General features: G+C 49.4%; 1 protein-coding gene across 1 annotated transcript in view; it reads left to right on the top strand.

The window, feature by feature from the left end:
• Positions 1–16,930, top strand: part of GNB1L (G protein subunit beta 1 like) — a 59,848-nt gene that overhangs the window by 15,848 nt on the left and 27,070 nt on the right. The window contains exons 2-3 of the mRNA XM_024557510.3: positions 11,942–12,087; positions 12,579–12,704. Of these exons, the coding sequence (XP_024413278.2) occupies positions 11,963–12,087; positions 12,579–12,704 (251 nt within the window). The 5' untranslated portion in view covers positions 11,942–11,962. The remainder of the gene's footprint in view (positions 1–11,941; positions 12,088–12,578; positions 12,705–16,930) is intronic.

Below are 16,930 nucleotides of genomic sequence, written 5' to 3'. Positions count from 1 at the left end.
CATGGCTTTATCCTGCTTATGAGTCATGTAAGTTCTTGAATTTCTAAATTTGTCTTTTCCCAAATTTGTGAAATTTCAGGCATTATTCAAGTAATTTTTATACTTTACTCTTTCTCTTTTTCTCAGATTCCAATAACATGAGTGTTAGACCGTTTGCTATTATTCCACAAGTCCTTGATGCTCTAATCATTTATTCTAATCTTTTTTCCTTTGGATCTTAATTGGATAATTTTGTTGATCAAGCCTTCGTGCTCATTGACTCTTTCCTTTGTCTCCTCCCATTCCATTCTTTTTTGGTTTGTTTGTTTCAGATACTGTATTATTAGGTTCTAGAATTTCCTCTTAAAAAAAGTAATTCTTACATCTCTGCCGAGAACTTTCCTTCCATTCAGGTCAAGTGTGTTTATCTTTGCTTCATGGAGCATAATCATAAAAGCTGTTTTAAAACCCTTATCTGATATTTCCAGCATCTGAATCATCTCTTTTTAAATTATATTTTATTGTTTATGCTATTACAGTTGTCCCAATTTCTCCTCCTTTGCCCCCCTCCACCCAGCCCCCACCCCACTGCCCCAGGCCATCCCCACACCCTGGTCCTGAATCATCTTGAGGTTGGCATCTGTAAGTTGTTTCTTTCCCTGAGAATCGGTGCCATTTTCTGGTTCTTGGAACGTTGAATAATTTTGTATTGTATCCGAGACATATCCTGGATTGAGTATTATGTTGGCTCCTTTGGAGAATGTTGTGTTTTGTGTTAGCAGATGGTCAACCCAGTTAGATTTGCATCACAAGTTCTGTCTCGCCCTCTGAGGCTATGGTTTTCATCTCATTTCAATTTTCCAAACTTTCGAGATGCTGCTTGGGTCTGTCCCACACATCAACCTCTTGGGGGTCAGTCTGAGACTCCGGTGGTGATTGAATTAAATCTTAGTCCACTTCTTAAAGCCAGTGCTGCTTTGGGCCTGTCCCAGGCATATGCAGCTCAGGAATGAGCCTGGGACTTTAAGGCTTCACTAGCAGAATTAAAGACTTTTTCTTTATCTCTCTCCTCTCTGCAGTTCCCCCTTTGCGCATACATACACACACATTTCATCCTGCAGGGTCCCCTTCCCTTGGTTACTCTGGCCAGAGAGATGGGAGTTTCCCACAGAGCCACTTCTCCCACCCAGGTCCCCGACTGGGGCCCATCCCTGGGACCACACCTACAGGGGAGAGAAAAATGAACCATCAGGCATTTCCTCCCCCATTCTTTAGACTTTAACAGAAACTAGGGGTTTCTATCTAAGTTCCAGCCACTGCTGCCTTGTGGCTATGTAGCTAAAAACAGGAAGAAATTCTCCTAGTACAGGCCGCTTCTGTCTGGTTTTGCTTGCCTCCAAGATCTGTCCTTGTCCACACTTCAGAGTGTTCAGGTAATTGCTTTCTTGTATTCTGTGTGGAGTTTTTAGTTGCAGTCAGCCGGAGGGCGAGGCTGCAGGAAGCTTACCTCGTCCTGGCCAGAACCAGAAGCCTCTCGATGTAGTTTAGCGTGCATTTCTCCATGAATGGAGTTAAGTGTCTCGCCATACGTTTAAGGACCATTTTCGTGTCTTTTTTTGTGAATTGTCTGTTAGTGGTTTTTTGCCCATTTTTCTGTTTAGCTTTAATTTTTCTTTTCTTAATTTTGAAGAGTTCTATATATTTTTACAGATATTAGACTTTTATCTCTTTTTTAAAAAAGATTTATTTATTTATTTTTAGATAGAAGGGAAGGAAGGGAGAGAGGGAGAGAAATATCAATGTGTGGTTGCCTCTTGCACGCCCCCAACTGGGGACCTGGCCCACAACCCATGCATGTGCCCTGACTGGGACTTGAACCGCCGACCCTTTGATTCACAGGCTGGCATTCAACCACTGAGCCACACCAGCCAGGGCGACTTTTATCTCTTTTGACATGCAAAAGTTAAAACATTTGTTGTTAAATGTTTATCTTCTTAGTTGGTATTTTAAATGGGATTTTCTTTTAACAGGCTATTGTTTGTGTATGGGAGTTTGAGCTCTTATTTAAAAAAAATAAGTTATTTTTAATTTATTTATTTTTCAACTTAGAGTCAATATTATTTTGTGTAAGTTTCAGGTGTACAGCACAGTGGTTAGACAATCATATACTTTGCAAAGTGTCCCCCCGATACTTCACGTACCCATCTGGCACCATACACGGTTATTACAGCATTATGGACTGTTGTCCCTGTGCTGTACTTGACATCCCCGTGACTCTTTCGTGACTACCAATTTGTACTTCTTAATCCCTTTGCCTTTTTCGCCCAGTCCCCCAACCCCCCTCCCCTCTGGGTACCGTCAATCTTTTCTCTGTATCGGTGAGGACTTCAAGTTTATTTGTTTGTTTATTCTGTCCCTTGGATTCCACATGTAAATGAAATCATATGGTATTTGTCTTTCTCTGAATTATTTCACTGAGCATAATACCCTGTAGGTTCCTCTATGCTGATGTAAATGGTAAGATTTCATTCTTTTTTTGGCCAAGTAATGTTCCTTTTCATATGTATACCACAGCTTTTTTATCTACTCATCTATTGATGGGCGCCTGGGTAGCTTCCACATCTTGGCTGTTACAAATAACACTGCAGTGAATACATACATTTTCGTAGTAGTGTTTTGGGTTTCTTCGGATGAATGCCCAAGGAGGAATTGCTGGGTTATAAGGCAGTCCCATTTTTAATTTTTATTTATTTATTTATTTTTATTTTATTTTATTTTTATCCTCACCTGAGGACATGCTTATTGATTATAGAGAGAGGGGAAGGGAGGGAGAGAGAGAGGGAGAGAACCATAGATGTGAGAGAGAAACATCCATCAGTTTCCTCTCACCTGTGCCCAGCAAGGCCCCAAACCCACAGCCTAGGCGTGTGCCCTGACCAGAAACTAAGCCTGTGACCTTTCGGTCTACTGGACAATGCTCCAACCAACTGAACCACACTGGCCAGGGCCCCTTTTTGAATTTTTTGAGGAGACTCCATACTGTTTTCCACAGTGGCTTCACCAGTCTGCATTCCCACCAACAGTGCACTAGGGTCCCCCTTTCTCCACATCCTCACCAGTACTTGTTTGTTGATTTCCTGATGACGGCCATTCTGACAGGTGTGAGGTGATATCTCATTGTGGTTTTAATTTGCATCTCTCTGATGGCTAGTGACATTGAGCATCTTTTCATATGTCTGTTGGCCATCTGTATGTCTTCTTTGGAGAAGTGCCATTTAGGTCCTCTGTCCATTTTTCAATTGGATTGTTTGCGGGGGGATTTGTATTGAGGTGTTTGAGTTCTTTGTAAATGTTGGATATTAACCTCTTATTGGATGTATCATTGGCGAATATCTTCTTCCATTCAGTAGGTTGTTTTTTTGTTTTGTTGATGGTTTCCTTTGCCATCCAAAAACTTTAGTTTGATATAGTCCCATTTGTTTATTTTTCTTCTGTTTCCTTGCCTGAGGAGATATCTCAGAAAAAATGCTGCTCAGAGAAATGTCAGAGATTTCCTTGCCTATGTTTTCCTGTAGGATTTTAATGGCTTTGAGCCTTACATTTAAATCTTTGATCCATTTTGAGTTTATTCTTGTATATGGTGTAAGAAGGTGGCCTCATTTCATTATTTTCCATGTATCTGTCCAATTTTCCCACCACCATTTATCGAATAGACTGTCTTTACCCCATTATATGTTCTTGCCTCTTCTGTCATATATTCATTGACCCTGTAGGTGTGGGTTTATTTCTGGGCTCTCTATTCGATTCCATTGATCTACATGCCTGTTCTTATATCAGTGTCATGCTGGTTTGAGTACTATACCTTGTAGTATAGTTTGATGCCAGGTAACGTGATACCTCCAACGTTGTTCTTTCTGAATTCTTTTTGTTTTATTTCCTGCTACCAGATGGAAATTTTTTTAGTCTTTGAATCTGACTTATCATTGGCTCTTGTGTATACCATCATGTCATCTGGAAAATAGTATAAATTCTTCTTTTCCAATTCAAATACCTCTGATTAACTTTTCTTGGTTAATTGCATTGGCTTAAACCTCAAGTACGGTATTGAAGACATTGGGTATTCTCATCTTAGCGGAAATACCTCCAATATTTCTTCATAAAGTAATGTGTTATTTTTAGAACTAAGGAGGGTTTGTGTTTGTGTGTGTAGATTTTTAAAACCCAAGTATATATTTCTTGACTTCAGAGAGAGAGGAACACGGGGGTGGGGAAAGAGGGACAGATAGAGAAAGAAGGGGAAAGAGAAAGAAACATCAATGTTGAGAGAAACATTGATGGGTTTCCTCCCCTATGCTCCCCGACCGGGGATCAAACCTGCAACCTTTTGGTGCACAGACAATGGACCAACCAGCCGAGCCCCCCGGGCAGGGCTGGGTGTGCGAGTGTCAGCATTGTTATGAAACCCATCAGTTTCTGTTTGCTCAACTGGGTGAAAAATGGATATTGAATGTTGTCAAAGGCTTTTTGGCATCATTGGAGGTGATTGATTATATGCGTTTTCTCTATAGATCTATTAATATGATGTATGACATGAATGGATTTCCTAATTGAACCAGCCTTGCATTCATAGGATAAATTCCACACAGTCATTTTCTGAATTTGATGTTGTATTTTGTTTGCTAATATTTTATTTATTTTTGTATGATATGCGTCCCTACTTGTCTTCTGATCAAAGGTTTAATTATACCTCGCGAGTCTGGCATGTACTGTTTTTCATTGTCTTTTCTTTTTTTATTGATTTTAGGGAAGGTGGGAGAGAGAGAGATCAAAAGAGAGAGAGAGAGATCAGTTTGTTGTTCCACCTGTTTATGCGTTCAGTGGTTGATTCCTGCGTGCGCCCTGACAGGGGCTGAACCCACGACCTTGGCGTATCGGGACAACACTAACCGACTGAGCTTCCTGGCCAGGACTCATTTTTAAAATTTGTGGTTTAAGTATGTTCCCCTTTCATCTAAAATTCACATAATAAATGGTTTAAATTTTTTAGTTGCAAGAGTCTTTTGGTTTTTATTTTGTTAATTTCTGGTTTAATTGCACTATAGTCGTAGGATATTGTTTATTAGATTTCTTACTTATGGAACTTACTAGTGTTTTCCTTGTGGCACCCAATATACAATCGTTTTTTACAGATGTTCACGTGCAGCTGAGAAGGAGGTGTAGTCTCTGTCATCAGAGCGTACAGTTCCTTCCAGATCCATAATGTCTTTCCTGCTGAGTCTTCTTTCTCCGTATGTATTACTGTCTGCTGGGTCTGACTAGCACAATGCTAAGAGCCACTAGAGAGTTTTTCTGACTCCTTGTATCTCCTGTGGTTTTTGCTTTATAAAGATGATATCTCTATTATTTAGATATTCATATTTGCTTTATAAAGGTGTATCTCTGTTGCATAGATATTCATAAATGTTATATATTCATTGTGAATTTCAGCTTTTAGTATTAGAAAGTGTCCAGTTTTGTCAAATCTAATGCTTTTTGGCCAGAATTCACCTTTGTTGATATCAGTATTTCAGTCTCTGCTTTCTCATTGTTTCTGTTTATCTGGTATAACTTTGTCTATCTCTAATTTTAGCCTTTTTGAATCACTTTAACTTTTTTGTTTCTTGTTGACTTCTAAAAAATTCAGAGTACCAGCCCTTTATCAGGTACATTTTTATGAATATTTTTCCCTGTCTGTAGCCTTGTTTTTGTTGTTGTTGTTTTTTAGCCTGGTTTTTACTTCTTCTTCTTTTTTCTTTTTTCTTTTTCTTTTTTTTTCTTTTTGGTTTTTACCTCTTTAGAAGTCTCTTGATGAGAATTAGGATTTTGAGCTTCACCTATGTGAGACTGGAGTTTATTCATTGTCAGCTTTGTGGAGTATTCTATTATATGAATGTACCAAAACTACCCATTCTGCAGTTGATGGTCATTTGGGTGTTTCTAGTTGTTGTTTTTTTCTTTTGAGTTATTATGCACACTATTGCTATGAACATTCTTGTACAAATCTCTTTGTGTACCTGTGTGAGAATTCCTTTAGGGTGTTTATCTAGGAGTGGGATGGCTGAGTCATGAGCTGTGCAAATTGTCCCAGATTGTTCTCCAGACTGATAGTGTCGGTTTATGCTGCCTCTAGCATTTGCTTTACCTCTCTGCCTGTGCACTTGTGTGTAGATAGAGATAAAGGAAACTTTTTACTGAAGCATCTGCAACAAGTTGCAGACATCGTGACATTTATCTCAAAAATCCTGTAGCCTAGGAATAAGGACATTCTTCTACCTAAAGTACCATTACCCTTCCCAAGAAAAATAACAATACTTCCCTGTTATCTGCAGCCCGTATTCATATTTCCTCTGCTGTCCCAAGCGATTCCTCTGTAGGTGCCCCCTTTTCGATCCAGGATCTAATCAAGGCTCCCACCCTGGGTTTGGTGGTGATGCCTCTTAAGTCTCTTAATTCAGAAGAGTTGCCCTGCTTTTTGCTATTATTGTTTTCTTGACTGTGACCTTTTGATAAGTGCGAGCTGGTTGTCTAGCCCCATAATCCGGATGTGGCAGCCTGTTTCTCCGCACAGCGTTGGCACGGAGAGGTCGGGATGGCGCCGAGTCTTCTTGCATCACCTCGGGTGATAAGTGATGTCAGTTTGTTTACTATTGGCAGAGCCGCTTTTGATCAGATGGTGAAGGTGGTGACAGCCAGATGTCTCCATTGTAAAGGAATCTTTTCCTTTGCGATCAGTGAATTATCAGTAGAGTAATAACCTTGGCACCGTGCAGATCACCTGTTCCCCAACAACCTTTTCACCCAGTTGGGCCCTTTTTCAAATCTGATGGGTAACTTTTTACATTCTCTTGTTCTCTACTTACAGTTTCGGTTTCTTCTTTTTCTTTAAAACCATTGAGCATTCTTATTTTAAATACACCTGAGTGCTTTGCTCTGGGGCTCTAGTTCCTCTTCCTGTAGTTTCTGATGGCTCTCACTCATGGTGCCGTATTTCCTTGTTTGTTTTTATGAGTTTTGACCCCAAGCCTGAATTTTGTAGGGCTGTATCTGTGAATGCATTGAGGCCTGGGTTGCAGGTGGGCTTCTTCTGAGAGACTTCCCAGACTGAAGTTTTAGGGACCTCCCAGGGTGGTGCGAATTAGGGCTCAAACCTGTTTTGGCACCCCTGGGTGCAGCTTTAGTTCCAGTTTAGCCTAACACTGAGCATGTGGCCCCATGGGGCCTCATCTTTCTGCAGATGCTCCTTCGACGTTACCGACCTTGGGAGGGCCCTACATTTTGTCTTTGGGGGCCCAGGGGCCTTGAGAGCAGGAACTCCCAGTCACTGGTACAGCAAATGTCCTCAGGGCAGGAGCCAGCTGCAGGCTCCACAGACCTTATCAGGTTTGACTCTTTCCCTTGGTGTTCATCCTCTGAAGGGTCCAGACTTTTTGAAAATCAACTGAGTGATGTATTGAAAATTTTGTGTTTTTTAACTTTTATCAGCACCTTCATTTGTTTTGGTGGGGAGAGGGCAAGTCAGGACATGCATCCTGCTGGGAAGCGGTGCCTCCCCAGCCTGGGCTGGCCGTGGGTGCTCAGGGGCCTTGGGAGCCTGCTGGAAGCGGTTCGTGTGGGGCCCAGCTTCCGGTCTGAGGTACTTTCAGAATCCGTGGTGCCTGTCCTTGCTCTCTCACGCACGCACAGTCAGTGAGACAAGACCCAGTGGGCTGGGGCAGTGCCCAGCGTCTCTGGGTGGTGTCCCCCCTCCACCTTGGCTCACTTCTGCTCTTTCTCCACTTCCAGGCTTATTCACAGAACCAGGGTCCTGTTGCAGTAAAGGGAAAGGTGGGGGGTGTGACTCAGTGAAGATGCCGAGGGCAGTCCTTCAACCTGTTGGTGGATCAGGCTGAGGCACACAGAGGTATCAAGCCCTAGTAGCTCCAGAATGTCAGGTTGGGAACTGTGGTCTCTGGGCATCTGCCTCTTGAATCGCATGGTTCCGTCTGCTGATGCAGCCCCCGTGGGTTGTGGCCGGTTTCCACCAGCACCTGGTTGTTAGGGTACACACTCCTGCCTCTGTCACAAGGGGTGTCCTTGGACCCCTGTGGCCAATAGGCCTGCCCAATGCATGTGACCTTAGTGGAAGGGAGAGTGCACCTGCCCACTGGTCCCCACACCTGGGGGAAGGCTTGAGTCCCCTCTCCGGGTGATAACCCTGAGGGCTGCCAGGCTGCTGCTGCTGAGGGGACACGGGGACGCTGCTGTCGTCCATCTGTGGGCTGAGGGCCTTCAGGGCTTTTGGGGGCATTTGTGGCATCAGTTGGAAAGGCTGTCAGAGTTGTGCAAATTATGTCAGATTGTCTTGCTTTTTAATTTTTAAAAGAATGTGTCTCACTTTGACATCTTGAAGAGCAGGCAGAATACGAAGTTGTGCTCAGTGGATTAAGTTTCATGTTCCTTCGCCCTCCGGGAGGAAGAGACAAGTGATAGAACAGGGAAAGGAGGGGGCGTCGGCCGTATCGCACATTGGCCTTACGCAAGGGGCTGCGGCCTCCGCTCGGGGCAGCTGGTGCCAAGGGAGATAGGATAATGTGATTATTCTCAATTAGATAAATAAAGAATAATTAGATGTCATAAATCAAGCAATCATAGGATATTGTCATGGGAAAAATATGTAGCTAGAATTAATTAGTTTTCAAATAAAGCATTTATTTTAATTGCTTGAAATGATGGAGCCCTTAATTGCCGATGCATCATTTTGGCCTGAGCATTTTGGTTGTTGTAACAACGTGACGGGTTTATTCCCTGCACTTCTGGGGAAACAATAGAGGAGAACTTGATTTCATCACCTCAGAGTGAGCCTTGTGCCAGTGAGGTTCTGGAAATTCCTCTCAGGCCCCAAGCAGGTGGCAAGTGCAGGCTGGGCTTTAGCTGGCACTGCATGTGTCTGTGTGTGTGCATGCCTATGTGCGCATGCCCTTGTGTGCCCATAAGTGTGTGCGTGCATATGTGGGGGGGGACCCACAAAAACCTGGAATTATCTTCTGGAGGGTGGGCCCCTTGTAGTACAGGCTTCCTCCGCTAGGTGAGTGTTCTAGGAACCCATCTGTATCAGTGCGCCAACTGGTGGTGTTGTGAGAGTTTGCGTATGGCTTCAATGAAATTTTTTTGAAGACTCCTTCAACATGTTTGCCTATTTCATGATGGGTGATTTGTGAGTGCACCTGCCCACATTATGCTGAGTGTTCAGCAGCTTTTGACCCAAAACAGCCTGACCCCCATGCCCCACATTCCCTATTCACTCACTCTCACTCCACGCGACTTTTTGTTTGTTTCCCCATATGAAAAAAGTCCTCAAAGGGAAATGTTTTGCTGATGTGGAGGAGGTGAAACAAAAAACAGCAGAAGCACTAAAAGGCATCAAAATTAACAAGTTCAAAAACTGTTTTGAGCAGTGGAAAGAACATCTCAATAGGTGTACTGCATGAGTTGAAAAGTACTTTGAAGGTGACTGAAGTTTAAACGTGTATAAATACACAATTTTTTATAAGTAAATTCCAGGGTGTTTTGGGAGCCCCCTTGCATGTTATGTGTGTGCGTGCTTGTGTGCGTGAGCAGGAACATGGTGGGTGTGTGCACGTCTGGACTGTGCAGTGGGAGCCCTGAAAAGGCGGCCTGTAGAACCCTGTGGCTGGGACTAAGTAGGGGGCTGACCCGTCATCCTGAACTGGGGCTTTCACCGGGGTTGAGGTGCTTTAGCAGGGCCTCATTCTTGGGTTTTTCTGAGTCTGGGGTCCAGTACCCCTGTGCCTGTCACCAACCAGCTGTCCTCAAGGGGCTGGCACAGCACAGGCAGGCAGAGATTCCGCGGACCCAACTGCTGCTCCTCTAAACGTGTCCACCAGGCCAGCTGGCCCAGGGTTGGACACTGCAGGGTTTGCAGCCCAGGCCTCTCTAGGGCATCTGTAGGTGGCTTACTTGTCCCTTGCCAGAGCAGAGGCCACGGTCATGAAGCAGTGTGTGGTTGGGTCCCTCAGCTCCCCACTGGAGGCCATTCTTGTGTTTGGGAAGAGTCTGTTGGCCTTTTGCCAAAAGTAGGAAAGTTTGAGAGAAAGAGAGAGAGGCAGAGACTTGGCCATTTGTGAAGCATGTTCCTAGGGACCCCTTCCTTCTCTTTAAAACCCCATGACAGAGGCATGATCTAGTGGTAGAGTGGCCAGTAAGGGTGACTGTCCACCCTGGAGTCAAAGGCTGGTGGCTTTGGCCCTGGAGTATCATTCTCAGTCATTAGAATCTAGGACCCAGCTCTCCTTCCACTTGCCTCATGGTGGCCAGACCTCACTTGGGCGCTGGCAGTGACCTCCCACGGGTCTCTGTGTCCAGGTCCTCCCTGCCCACTTGCACAGGCCCTGGTGGTTTCCAGGATCTGGCTGCTGCTCGCCTTCTGCTTTCAGGTGACCTAGAGCCCCATGGGGTCCCTGGCTACTTCAACAGTGGCATTTCTTAGGTGTTTTGAACCTTTTGCTCCAATCAAACTGCTCCTGGCTCTCTTCCGAAGACAGACCAGAAGGAAAGGACCCGGATGCTTTTAAGGAGGGGAAGTGCAGGGCTTGCTGGTTGAGGGCACAGTTGACCTGGGGCCTGGACTAGTGCCCACACCCCTGCTGCCTCTGCTGCCCATGCATGTGCGCAGCCACGGCCTGCAGCCCCTCCTGCACGGGCCTCCGTCCTAGGCCTGGAACCCTCTCAACCCCCGGCATCAGCTGCTCGGCCAAGGCTCTCTGCTGGAGGAACCCTTCCTGTCTTACCTGCCCCGGTTCCTCTGATGTCTGTGGCTGCTATCATGTCCGAGTACACGGCTCCTCCCTGCCCTGTGTACAGGCTGGAGGCAGGTGGGTTGGGAGTTGTCCCAGAGTCCAGCATCCTCAGCCCAGCCCAGACCTGCGGGCAGACAGATGTGCCCCCTGACTGTTGGAGCAGGCCACTTCTGGTTCTGCCCCTCCCGACACACACACACCTGCTGAGAACAGCCACCCCTGCACTGTTGAGTCCCTTGCTGCCTGTGAGACTGAGGTGGCATGAAAGGACACAGGCCTCTGGGGACTCTGCAGGATTGGGTGGTTAGGGTAAGCTTGGTGGGGACACTAGGCATAGTTTCCTTTGGGGTGGATGAACCCCAGCAGGCCTTAAACACAGGACCAGCGATATGAGGAAGGGTCTCTCATCTGCTATAGCAACCCTCCTGGGTAGCGGCAGGGCGATTCAGTACCCTGCCCCCACCCATGCACTGCTGCACCGGCCCCTCTGCCCCTTCTGGCAGCAGCAGGCTCTGGAGCACGCCAGACCTGAGCCTCAGGAGCCTAGGGCAGCTCACTGGGCTGTCCTGTCCCCAACAGTAAAGAGTGCTGCCTCCTTGAAGGGTGGCAGTGACAATTAGCCATTGTAGGTGTTCAGGCTCAAGACCCATCAGGCAGCATTTGCAGTGCCTGTGAGGAAGAGGTCCCACTCCATCTTCTGGTTCTGCTCACCCCTCTGGCAGCCTGGGACCTCCCGCACTCTGAATTCACTGGGAGGGTTAGATGAGATATGCTCCCTGAGGGAGAAGCTGGAGTGAGGCCTGGACCAAAGGTAGGACTCAGCCAGGCCCAAAGTCAGGACCTCTGCCCAGCCTGGACAAGGAGAGCTGCTCCAGTGGCCAGTGGGAGACAGGGAGCCAGAAGGCACAGCTGGTGGCTGGTCTGGAATTCCTAGAGGCCAGTGGAGGGCTCTGTGCCGGGCAGATGTGACCCCGGGATGACACCTGTTGGAACGAGGGTGGCCCCACTATATGCAGAGGCTAATAGGCAGATGGAAGAGGGAGTAGGCAGTGTCCAGGGAGGCCTCCTGCTGCTTTTCTGAAGGTGGACAGGTGGGTCCGTCACTCATACCCTGTCTCGGTCCACAGGTGACTACACCCCCACCCAGCATGGCGGCCCGGCCGTCCCCGCCACCAGACCCGCAGTTTGTCCTCCGAGGAACCCAGTCAGCAGTGCATGCACTGCATTTCTGTGAAGGAGCCCAGGGACAGGGGCACCCACTCCTCCTCTCAGGGTGAGTAGCTGCTGGGGACCCACCCCCGGGGCCAGCCCAGGGTGAAGTTTGGGGTGCTGGCAATGAGCTAGGTGCTTGTTTGGGGGTCCTACTGAGGGGCTCAGGCTGCCTGTTGCCCAGGCACACTTCTACAGCCCTCTCAACATGCTGTCCCCTGGGGCCTCACCTGCTTGGGGATGCAGGGACACACACCTGTGCTGTTACAGGTGCCACCTGGGGTGCATTGTCAGTGGCAGCCCTCCCTCCCTCTTCTGAGAGGCAGGCCCTGCTTAGGGGCCCTCGGAGGCTCCTGTGGCCCCTTGGAAGAGGAGCATGTGCCACTTTTACCCTTAGTTCGAAATTAGAACTCTCGTCTGAGCTAAAATCTCAAGCAGCTAAAACACCTGGTCCACCAGCGGTGTGGCCTCCAGACCAGCCCTGCGGAGTGTGCTGGACATGTCCACCCTCCGCAGTGCTTCCTCCTGACCCTGCGCCTGCACTTGCCTGAACAGGTCCCTGAGCGGGCTGGTGCACATCTGGAGCCTGCAGACACGGAGGGCGCTCGCCACCCTGGATGGGCACAGGGGTCAGTGTGTGATCTGGCTGCAGACACTGCCCCAGGGGCCCCAGCTCCTCAGGTAGGTCTCGCTGGCAGTCCCAAAAGAGCCAGGCGTGGCCCTCATTGGGGGCCAGGTTGAGGCCCTCGTGGTCTCCCCCAGCCATTTGGGCTGCCCTTCCCCCAACAGCAGAACAGGGTGTGATCTCTGCTCCCAGCCCATCCTGAGACAGTGCGTCTGGGGTGTACCACATGCTGTCCCGACTGGCGCCCCCTACAGAGGGCCTGCTGAACGTGTAGGATGGCTCTGTGGCCTAAGCAGAGCCTGCCTGGCCTGCTACAGCTCCCCAGTGGTGGGAGCCAGCGTCCTGAGACTGAACTTGAGCTTCTCATTGGAGGAACCTCAGCTTCCCTCCTACAGGCCCTGGGCTCTGGTGTCACGGCACCACTCTGCCAGGTGACCTTCTCCATGGCCATGAAGCCATCTTCTTTCGAGGTGGTGAAGACTGGGCACCAGGGCAGCACACACAGCCTGAATCTAAAGCTCGCCAGGCTGGCTAGGGAGATGCCCTGCACACCTCCAGTGGCACTCATCTACGCATAGCTGCCCACATCTACAGCCTTCAGGGCTGGCTAGCCAGGGGCCAGCAGGAAATGGCAGGAGCAAGGGCGTTCGCCGAGGCTGTGGCAGGCCCAGTCTGTAAGTGTCACGAGGTGCTGTGAGGTGCTGAGGGCTGGGCAGCAGAGTGGCTCTGTTCCCACACTGCTGCTTTCGCCTTGTGGAGGCAACAGGCCAGGGACTCCGGACAGAAGTGGGCCAGTAGGCGACAGGAAGGGGCAAGTTGGTGAGAGAGCAAGATGGGAGGGGCTTCCCTGCTTCCCATGGTGAGAGAAAGAAGGACAGGACAGGGCACAGACCAGGAAAGTGTGCAGGGGGTCAGATGCCTGCCTAGCCGTTAGAGCTAGTCATTGTCTTGGGTCATGCTGACGTCTGCCCCCATTCGGGGATGGCTGCCCCAACCCAAGGACCTGCTGAATCGCAGTGCCGTTCTCCAGCACACTGTGCCCCACCACTCCAGGACTGGCCTGCTCTCCTGCTCTGGACTTGGATCCTGGACATTTGTCTGTGCACCATGGAGCCAGTGCCCAGAGCACGAGGCCTGCTGGGACTCCACTGGTGTGCAAAGCACTTCTATGCCAGACTCATGTTGCTCCTACCAACCTGAAGGTGACTCGAAGGTGACCGAGAAACCAGAGGTGTTCTGGAAGGCCGTGGCCCTAGACACGTGTGCATGTTGTCCCCTCGCATGGCCTTGTCCCCCATGCCAGGCAGCCCAGATGCCCCCCAACCATGTGTGGTGCGCAGGGCCCTTGCAGTGTGGGTCTTTCCCTGATAATACAACACCTGTCATGTCCAAATACCCCACTAAGCCTCTTGTACTGGGAGCTGCCATTTATAAATGTTCCTGCAGAATTTTCAGCTCCAGTGTATGCCCTTCTGGGCCTCCTGTTCTTCCAGGGCCCAGGCATCTTGGGCTGTCATCTGGGAGCCCCTGGCCAAGTGCTTGGTGCCTGACACCCTACTCTGAGACTTCACTCCACGGAAATCTGGGCCAGCATGGTGCAGGGTGGCAAGTTCCTGGTGAGGGGGTGTTGATGGCACCCTTCCTTCCAGTTGGAATGGCACTGTGCTGGCCCCCCTCCAGGCAGGGAACCTGTGGGTGAAGAGGTCTCCAGTGCAGACTGTGCAGGTGTTTGGAATGCACAGGTGCATTTACGTTGCACTAGAGGCCACGCGCCCAGCTGTGTTTGGAAGCCAAGTCTCCGAAGTGGCTCTTGAGGGAGGAAGGTGAGCTTTCATGTCAAGGAGAGGCTGGAGGACAGAAAGCGAGGAGCGAGGAGAGAGGGCCCCGGCCTTCGCCAGGCTGTACACAGGGCTTCAGAAAGCCCAGGGGCAGCTCCACGGACACCCCCAGCCCCATCCACAGACTCGAGGACACACCTGTGCTCACGACAGCCACCTGGGTGCATATGTCTCTGGCCTGTTTTACTGTGAGATGCAACGTACTCACAGAAAAGTGCACAGAACAAGTTTGCAGACTGCTGTATTATCACAGAGTGGACACCTGTGTCACCACTCCCAGCAGGAAGCAGAGCTCTGCCAGCCTGCTGTCTGCCCTGCCCCCGTCTCGTGCCTCCCTCATCTGTACCATCTGAATGTTCATCTCCAAAAGGCAGAGGCTCATTTTGTCTGTGTGTTTTCTTAACTCAAAAAAGCAGAGCCACACAGAACAGCTTCCAGTTGCGTCTGACTTTTTCACTCAGCTCTGTCTTTGTGAGACCCACTGATGGGCATGTGGCTGCAGCGCCCTATGCAGGCTTTTTCTGTGTGTTCTGTGGATGTACGCACCCAGATGACCTGTGTTCTGTTGTCGGTGGAGATCTGAGTTGTCCACCTGGGCCTGCTGTGGATAAGGTGGGAGAAGGCTCTCGGCTAGGCCTCCTGGTGCCAGGCACACACGTGTCTGCTGGGTGGACACCGTACCCATGGGTGGGACGTCCTGTATGTGTGTGTTGGGCTGTTCAGGAGCTCCAGGCTGCACTCATTCAAGTGCAGTAAGCGCCCCCACCCCTCACAGCCACCTGGGGCCAAGGAGCTTCTGGGTGCGGCTCTCCCTGTGTGAGGATCATCTGGGGTGATGGGCATCAGGCCAGGAGAGAGTGTGTACAGCGTTAGCAATCAGGGGGCGAGTGACAGAGGTGTGGGAGGTCATCCTACCATCCTCACAACTGTTCTGTGGGTTCAAAACATTCCAAATAAAAAGCGACTTAAAAATAGGCCAGCCCTTTGCTTACCGCATGACCGCCACGTTGACCGTGAGTCAGACGCCTCCGGGTGTGAACGTGTGTCTCTCTCGTGTTAGGCTCTGGTCTGTCCTATGTCGAGGACACTGCCACACCTGCCTCCTCACAGTCCAGCAGGGCATAGCGTCAGCCCAATCCTTAGGAGTGCCGTGTCATTCTTAGCCCTCCAGATGCTCAGGCATTTTAATGTCAGCGTTGTGGGTTCTCCAAAATGGACCCGAGATGTGGACAGGACCTGAGCTACTGTGGGTCGCCTGGCGAAAGCAGCGATCTGCTCAGCAGCAAGTCCTGGCAGCCGGGGCGTCTCCTGGTCTGTCATAACACTGGTGGCAGCACCGGCACCGAGACACTGGGCCTTGTGGGGCTCTCTGGTCCCCCACAATATCCTTTTCTCCTCTGGGCCCCACCGAGTGGTCACGGCTCCTTCATCCCCTGTGGTCTAGGCTGGCTTCCCTTCCCCTTGTCTTTCCTGACCTCACTCTTGGGAAGAGGCACTGGTCAGAAGTTTTGTAGAATTCCCCCCATGGTAGGTTCGCCTCGTGGTTTCTCAGGATTAGATGGGTTGCTGCCCTTTCAGGAGGAAACCTGCAGAGGAGCCAAGGCCAAGGAGCCTCATCCCAGCATCTAGGGGTCTGTGACATCCACAGGAGTCATCTCTGGTGAGGGTCACCTTGGTCACCTGGTCAGGGCGTGTCTGCAGGTATCCTACCTTCAGAGACATTTCCCTCTGCTTACTGGCCTCCTTGGAGATGAGTCCCTATGTCCAACAAGGACCCTCCTCAAGGGACAGGGAGGTGAGAATTGAGGCGGGCCCAGGACTGGTTGTGTCCAAGCCTCCGCAGTGAGGGGTAAGCATCTGGGAGGCGCTGAGGCGATGCGCATGTCCTGTTTCTCCTCAAGTTTCGCCCACTGACCCTGGCGTCCGTCAGCACAGTTACCACTGGGGCGCTCTCACGGGGGCTTGGTGTGCCCCGCACCCCTACTCTTGGTAGCGTTCTACTTTAATTAGAATTCTGTAAGGTGGGTTTATCTCCTCTTCATGTATTTGTGTGTTGCCTCATGAGTCTGGGCTCATGGAGATTTAGTGTATTCCTCAGTTATAATTCCACACTGCGGTTATTTCTTTTATTGCTCAGATTGTTCCAGCTTTGGCGCCTGGGTCCTTTGGGTGTGCCCCCATCCTTCATTTTATTTTAAAAGTATGTCTTACTTTCTGGGCACAAGATGCTCAGAACTCTTCTTGGCATCCCCCCGACCCCCAACACTCCAGCCATTTCTGCTGAAACCTGGTTCTTCTTTTTAAAGAAAGGGGAAGAGAGCAGACCAGGGTGCAAGGCGCACTCGTCACTGCTAGGGTGTCATTGCTTCCAGGTCCTCTCAGGCGTAGTCCGTGTGCGCCTCTGTGTCTGTCCAGCTGAATGTGATTTGGGATAAACATGTATT

This window comes from Desmodus rotundus, chromosome 7, assembly GCF_022682495.2.
Source record: "Desmodus rotundus isolate HL8 chromosome 7, HLdesRot8A.1, whole genome shotgun sequence".
Lineage (NCBI taxonomy): Eukaryota > Metazoa > Chordata > Mammalia > Chiroptera > Phyllostomidae > Desmodus > Desmodus rotundus.
Note: the sequence above shows the minus strand (reverse complement) of the source record. Positions and strands in the feature narration are given on the sequence as shown.